Consider the following 7,269-nt stretch of genomic DNA (forward strand, 5'->3'; position numbering starts at 1 on the left):
GAGAGTGGGGGCAGGTCTCCAGGCCCGCGCCTCAGGCATCAGGAACGCAACTGCGTGGGCAAAGGCCCTGCCGCAGTCAAGAGCTTGATGTCGTCTAGACACGTGAAGAAGGCCGCGGTACAGCAGAGTGAGGAAGGGAGAGCGGGCCTGACGGAGGCGGGAGTGATGATGGGTAGATGGGGTCGGATCAAGTGGGGCCGGAAGCAGGGACATCAGTGGCGGGTGTCGGCAGGGAGCATTTTTATCTTAAGAAGATGACACTGGAGGAGTTCCCGTTGTGGCACAGTGGAAACGAATCTGACTAGGAACCATGAGGTGGTGGGTTCGATCCCTGGCCTCGCTCAGTGGATTGGACCCCAGCCTGGGAACCTCCATACGCTGCAGCTGTGGCTATTAAAAAAAAAGGGGGGGGGCAAAAAAAAAAAAAAGATGACACGGGCTGCTGGTGGAGAGGGTCAGAGAGGAGGCAGAGGCGTGAGTCTGTGGGGAGGTTGCCGCCCCGGTCCAGCAGGGGGCTGAGCAGAAGGAGAGCGGATGTGAGGGCAAGAGCTGGGGCGTCAGAGGCCCCAGGGCAGAGCCAAGCGCTGAGATCTGCGTGCGCGTGAGCGTCTGTCCCTGCCTGGCCACCAGCGCGTGCTGGCATGTCTGCCTCCACTGCGGCGTCTGTGACAGGCTGTGTCCCTGTCCCCCACAGGCATCATGCTGGGCCGTATGGGTGACAGCGGCGCCCCCCTGGTCAGCTTCTGCCAGTGCCTCAATGAGTCTGTCATGAAGATCGTGGCGGTGGCTGTGTGGTGAGCTCCTCTTCTACCCACCCTGCCCTTCCAGCCCTGCCCCCGGTGGTCAGAGGGACCCCAGTCCCACAGGAGCCAGCAGAAAGCTGCACAGGAGGCCGTTACCCTGGATCCCCCCAGCCCTGACTAGGCCGAGTTCCAGCCACTCCTGGCCCCATCAGGCCCCCTGGAGGAGAGATGAAAGCTAATGAGCCTGACCCAGGCCCCTAGGCCTCAGCTTTCCCGTCACCTGGGGCCTCATTGGCTCAGCTTTGGGAGAAAGGCAACCCTCGAAGTGACAACCAGCTGCCATTCATGGTAGTTCTGACCTTAGGAATCTTCCAGTCCCATCTTGCACAGGCAGGTGGGCAAAAGCAGGGACCTGCCAAGGTCATTTAGGGAGGCTGCAGCACGAGGCCTGGATGGGGGAGCCTGGTTGTGCAGGGCTGGGCTGGTTGAGGCGGGGTTAGTGGCGCATGGGTGAGGCACCTCAATACACAGCCTCCTTCTGTCCTCATAGGAGCCCCGGGAGGCCCGGGGCAGGGGCTCAGGTCAGGCAGCGATGCAGTGCCCGGGCCTCCTGGGACCTCCGCCTGCCTGGCCCTGAGCTGGCTGCCCCGCCCACCCCAGGTACTTCCCCTTTGGCATCGTGTTCCTCATTGCTGGCAAGATCCTGGAGATGGACAACCCCACGACGGTCGGAAAGAAGCTGGGCTTCTACGCGGTGACCGTGGTGTGCGGGCTGGTCGTCCACGGCCTCTTCATCCTGCCCCTGCTCTACTTCTTCATCACCAAAAAGAATCCCGTCGTCTTCATCCGCGGCATCCTCCAGGCCCTGCTCATCGCGCTGGCCACCTCCTCCAGGTAGCCCTGGGCGACGGGCAGGTGGCAGGAGGTAGCCATGTCTGAACGCGGCCCTTCTGTCCAGCCATCATCTGTCCAGAGCCACAGACCCACGGAACGTGTCAGTGTGACCTGTGTCACCAGCTTGGGGGAAGCGAGGGGAACAAGATCTATTCTTGCAACGTCAGGCTTGAGGCCCCACCTGTCTGAATGGCAGGAACCACCGTGCCCCCGCCACCCGCCGGCCAACTCCGCGCAGTCCACACGGGGTTGGCATCAGGGGCAGGGAGAGCTGAGGAGTGATGAGTCTGTAATCACTGTCGCCTTTCCCTGCCACATGGTGTTTCTGGAGTCAGGCCCTGCACTGTCTAAGGACCTTGCCTGTCTGTCGTCACTGGGACAGCCTGGCAAGTTGCCCTCTCACAACCTTGGCAGCGTCTCCGGCTCGTAGGAATTGGAATCCTGGTTCCATCACCCACTAGCTGTGCGACTGTGGGCAAGCCACCCGACCTCCCTGGTTGTTGGTCTCCTCATACACAGACAGGGCAGCACTGGAGGAGCCTCTGCCCCTTGGGCCACTGAGGGGATGGGTGGAGATACCCCCGGAGGCCAGCCTGGGCTTGACGAAGCAACACCTGCCCTCGAGGATCCCAGAATGCAGCTGAGAGCAGAAGACCAGGGGGTTAGCGTGGTGCAGAGGTGGCTGATGAGCGAGGGGGAGCAAGGAGGCGGTCACTGACTGGCCATCTAACCCTGGGAAGAAAGGGTGGTTCTCCCCACAGCAAGGGTCCAAGCGCCACATGGACAAAGTCGCCCCAACTCCAGCCCTAGTCTCTGGCACCAAAGGCCTGGCTCTTCCCTCTTCCTCCATCCTTCACTGCCTTCTCTTCTTTGGGCCTTAGCTTCCCAATCTGTAAAACAGGATCAAGGGCCACCTCAGACCTCCTCCCCCGGCAGCCACGGGACCCACCCTTGGCAGCACACGCACCTCGTGCAGGACTTGGGAGGAGCAGAACCACGTGCAGAAAAGCCCTAGGGGCCCTGTCCAGGACCCCACCCAGGGCAGAGGGAGGAGGCGAGAGGGAAAGATGAAGCCCCAACCAGCGGCGGGCCACCCCCCCTACCCCGAGCCACTGGCCAAGCTCTGCCAGGGCTGGCAGCCCCCACCATCTCCTGCTTGGTGGACCCGAGGCCCGGCCCCAGCATACCCGGGGCCCAAGGGGCTCTGGCAAGGGCAAATGGGCTTACGGGGCAAGGGCCTACAGGACAGAAAGGGCCCAGGGCCACACTAACCTGGTATCTGTCCCCACACTGCCACTGGGAGCTCGGTAACAACACAGCAACAAGAGCGGTGGCTACCGCTGATGGAGCGCCCACCACATGCCAGATGTGCTTCTCAGTACTCACTCCTTGACTCCTAACAGCTCTGCAAAGCACAGGAAACTATGGCACCCACAGGTTAGGGAGGTGCCAAGGCCACTAGGTAGTGGGAGGCTGGACACAGAAGGCAGGACCTCTGGGTCCGGCCCGGAGCCCAGCTGTTGGCCTCTTCATCTCCGCGAGATGCGGTCGTGAGATGTTGGGTCAGCCCCTCCTCCCTTCTGGGCTTCAGCTGCTCCATCTGTAAAGTGGACTCAAAGCCCCTCCCTCACAGTATGTCCTCGGCTGGTGACTCCCTTCCCCGCCTGTGCGTGTGCAGGGCGACGATGAGGCCCTGGGCCTGGGAGAGTCTGGCCATGTGACCATGTTCAAAGCCCCTTCAGCCTGTTCTGCCCCCACCCCCAGATGTGCCAGCTGCCTGGGGATGGGGCTGGTGGGGAGAGTTTCTATCACTGGCCAGTGGGCAGTCGAGGGGCCCCAAGCATCCTGGAGGAGGGTGATGGGCAGACACTGGCCCCTCTGCCCACAGCTCAGCCACACTGCCCATCACCTTCAAGTGCCTGCTGGAGAACAACCACATCGACCGGCGCATTGCCCGCTTCGTGCTGCCCGTGGGCGCCACCATCAACATGGATGGCACTGCGCTCTATGAGGCTGTGGCTGCCATCTTCATTGCCCAGGTCAACAACTACGAGCTGGACTTCGGCCAGATCATCACTATCAGGTACACCTCTGACATCCCGCACCCAGTGTGGATGGGTCTCTGAGGCCCAGAGAGGGCAGGGGGCTCATTCCAGGCCACACAGCAAGTCAGAGCTGGGGCCCAGACCTGAGCTGCTCTCATGACTCGGGGGGCACCAGGCTCCTTCCCTAGCGCTGCCCTGCTGAGGAAGGGCTCCAAGCAGGCTGGGAAGCTGGAGCCCCAGGAGGGCCTGCGGTCTGGACATGCAGAGCAGGGAGGGCGCTGCAGGAGGGCAGAGGCCAGGGGCAGGGCTGAGGAACAATCGGGGTGGGTGGGGGCGGCTGCTGGTGTGGCTGGAGCTGGGGAAAGGGGGCTTGGGTCAGGGGCAGAGGCCAAGCGGAAGGTCTCACCTGCTAGCCTTTGGGTATCAGTCTGGCCCTGGGGGCTAGGCCCCAGAGGGAGGACAGGCAGAGCCGCACCAGTTGGACGATCAGAATCCCCGGGGCAGCTTCCTACAAACCTCTGGAGATCATGGTTCCAGATGCCGGGTTTTGTGCAACTTTCTCAGGAGGTGCTGCTGAGACCAGGGACAGGGGCTTCTGGGACCACAGGGCCTGGAGCAGAGCCAGGCCCCCTGCCTGGAGAGCTCCCTGATGTGGCACGCCTAACAACTGCTGCTCCACGATGCTGTCCCCCAGGGCCTTGGCATTCTGGTCTCCTCCTTGGGACCCGGGCCCAACAACGCTCCCTCCCCCCCCTGCAGCATCACAGCCACCGCGGCCAGCATCGGGGCAGCCGGCATCCCCCAGGCCGGACTCGTCACCATGGTCATCGTGCTCACTTCCGTGGGTCTTCCTACCGACGACATCACCCTCATCACTGCTGTCGACTGGGCTCTGTAAGTGGGGTTCACCCTGCCTGCCCACCCCTACCTTGGGCGGGCCCTCGGGGGGGGACAGGGAAGTGGTTGGGCACAGTGGGTACCCCTTGACACCGGCCCAACGGGGGCCCGATTTGTGGGGCCCAATTTCCAAAAATGACAATATGGGATTCCTGGTTCAAAAGTTGCGAAGACTTTTGAGAGGGTGGCAGCAGAGCCTTAGCGCAAGCCCAGGCCCGTCTAAACACAGCCCTGAGCCACTGCGCAGTCACATGCCCACGAAGCTGGCCCTGGGTCACCCACTTCAGCATCACCAAGAGGGTGGTGGGCTGGGAGGACAGGAGGGCGTCCTTCTGTGGGTGCTGCTGGGGCCCTCTCCCGGCGCCCCTGACAGCAAAGTGCCTGCCCCTCGCCGCTGACCGGCCACCTTGGCCCCACAGGGACCGTTTCCGCACCATGATTAACGTGCTGGGTGATGCCCTGGCCGCTGGGATCATGGCCCACGTCTGCCGGAAGGACTTTGCTCAGGACACGGGCACTGAGGTGAGAACAGTGCCTCCCTCCAGCCCAGCTGAGCCACTGCCCAGAGGTGGAGCCAGTGGGATGGGCAGAGCACCCCATTGGCCACCCCCAGCTGGGTGGCAGATCCCTCCCCACCTTGAGTTTTGGTCCCCTCGTAGGCACCGGGTGACAGATTCCTCTAAGAGCTAGTTGGCGAGCATCCACAGTGGCTGGTGCTGAGCCAGACACAGGAGCAGCGGTGGTGAACACAGTCGGCTCCCTTGGGGGCTGGGTACCCTTGTGTCGGGCCAACAACAGTGCCAGCGTCTCTACGTCTGCTCAAGGCTTCATGGTCCTCAGGGCTCCTTCAATAACCACGTGTAGAAGCTGCCCCCCTCCATGGGGCAGCATCCGCTGAGGCCCAGACTGGGCAGCTGCCCATCCCCACCCTGGACCCTGTGGGTCAGGTGCCCTCCTCCACTAAGTCCAGGAGGAGGAGGCAGGACAGCTTGGACCTGGTGCTCAGAGAAGCCCTGTGACCTGTTGAGGTCCCCCGGCATGTCTGTGGGATCAGCAATCCCGTCGTTCCCAGCCTTTGCCTGTTCAGTCCTCCCTCGTGTCTACCCTCAGTCCCTCCTGCTGCTGCCAAGACCTGTTTCCCCTCCCCAGAAACTGCTGCCCTGCGAGACCAAGCCTGTGAGCCTCCAGGAGATCGTGGCGACCCAGCAGAACGGCTGTGTGAAGAGTGTGGCTGAGGCCTCAGAGCTGACTCTGGGCCCCGCCTGTCCCCACCACGTCCCCATCCAGGCGGAGCAGGATGAGGAGCCGGCCACTGCCCGTCTGGACCACTGCACTATCGAGATCAGTGAGCTGGAGACCAATGTCTGAGCCTGCGGAGCCGCAGGGGCCAGGGGCAGCCTCCAAGGTCAGGGGCCAAAGGCAGGATCTCAACCCGCCGCAGAGCCCGGGGGCCAGGCTCGCACGATCTTCCCAAGCTGGAGAGAGCAGCATGAGCACCGCTGGATGGAAAATGAAGTTCCGGAGAAAGACGGCACGGGGGCGCCGCCGCTGGAGAGGTACAGGCAGACGTCGCCCGGGCCCTGATGGGGACACGTCCGCCGGGTGGCCTCTGAGGACGGCAGGCAGAGGTCATGGTACCTACTTTCTAGATCACAGAGGTGAGGCTCTGGGAGCTGAAAACACTTGCCCCAGGTCTCCTGACGAGTCGTGTCCGGGCCAGGACTCCAGTTCAAGGCTTTCAGGCCCTGGCCGCTCCCTCCCAGAGGACAGCGATGCCTGCAGGGCCAGATGCCGAGAGAAAGAGGCTCTGCCCCTCTCCGGGGGCCCCACAGCCACCACTGCTTTCAATTTATGGAGACATAACAACGTCCTGGTTCTGCCCCAGCTGCGTCCCAGCCCGGGCCGGCCCCCACCCTGCCCCATGACACGTGGCCTCAGACAAACTGCTCTCCCCAAGGACAGGCCCAGCCCGAGGCCCAGACCTGCGGCCTTGAATGTGCCACAGCCCGTCCCGTGGCCCCTCCTACCAGTTACCTCTCACAAAGCTCCCCCGACGTGGAGCCGGGGCCGGGGAAGGCGTCACCAGGGCTGCAGGGTGCGGAGGACCAAGTGGGCCGGCTGGGACGGGGGCAGCCGGCCTGCCTGGGATGCTTTAGCCCAGCTGCCCTTACGGGCCTGGGGTCAGCACTCCCCAACAGCCCGTGTGATGAAGTAGAGTGAGATTTTTCTATTCCTTTCCTTCTGTGTTTGCAAATTCAATGATAACGAAATAAAAGTATTTTGTTTTTCAAGTCTTGGGGGCTTAGCAACCATACTCTGGCCAGCATTTCTTTACTGGGTCAACATAGGCTGTCAAAGTGCAGACTGGCCTGTCTGGGCAGGCAGAGTCCAGACAGGCCCCTCCAGGAAGCCAGAACGTAAACAGCCTTGTTCTTGTAGCTGGAGTGTAGACAGGTCTGTCTGGGCTGTCAGTGTACAGACAGCGTGGTCAGAGTGAGGACCGGCCTGTCTGAGCCATCGTGTGCAGGAGGCAACCGGCTGGCCAGGGGCCCATCTGGACAGCCTCGGTGCGGGCAGCCCCCAGCCGGGACGTTGGCTCTGCAGGCAGGGCCCTGAGCTCAGTCTCCACAAAAGAATCACATTTCCCCAGCCAGCCTGGCTCCCTTTGGTGGGTGCTTTGCTTTAAGGGG

The 7,269-nt window shown here is 62.6% G+C and overlaps 1 protein-coding gene across 1 annotated transcript in view; it reads left to right on the forward strand.

Annotated features, from left to right (window-relative positions):
* SLC1A7 (solute carrier family 1 member 7) overlaps nt 1-6,870 on the forward strand; it is a 47,741-nt gene extending 40,871 nt beyond the window's left edge. Inside the window, 7 exon segments of the mRNA XM_047791508.1 lie at nt 695-794; nt 1,404-1,637; nt 2,574-2,635; nt 3,402-3,720; nt 4,442-4,576; nt 4,999-5,101; nt 5,729-6,870. Of these exon segments, the coding sequence (XP_047647464.1) occupies nt 695-794; nt 1,404-1,637; nt 2,574-2,635; nt 3,402-3,720; nt 4,442-4,576; nt 4,999-5,101; nt 5,729-5,947 (1,172 nt within the window). The 3' untranslated portion in view covers nt 5,948-6,870.
* Nucleotides 6,871-7,269: the final 399 nt, after the last annotated feature.

This window comes from Phacochoerus africanus, chromosome 8 (assembly GCF_016906955.1).
Source record: "Phacochoerus africanus isolate WHEZ1 chromosome 8, ROS_Pafr_v1, whole genome shotgun sequence".
NCBI classification, from domain to species: domain Eukaryota; kingdom Metazoa; phylum Chordata; class Mammalia; order Artiodactyla; family Suidae; genus Phacochoerus; species Phacochoerus africanus.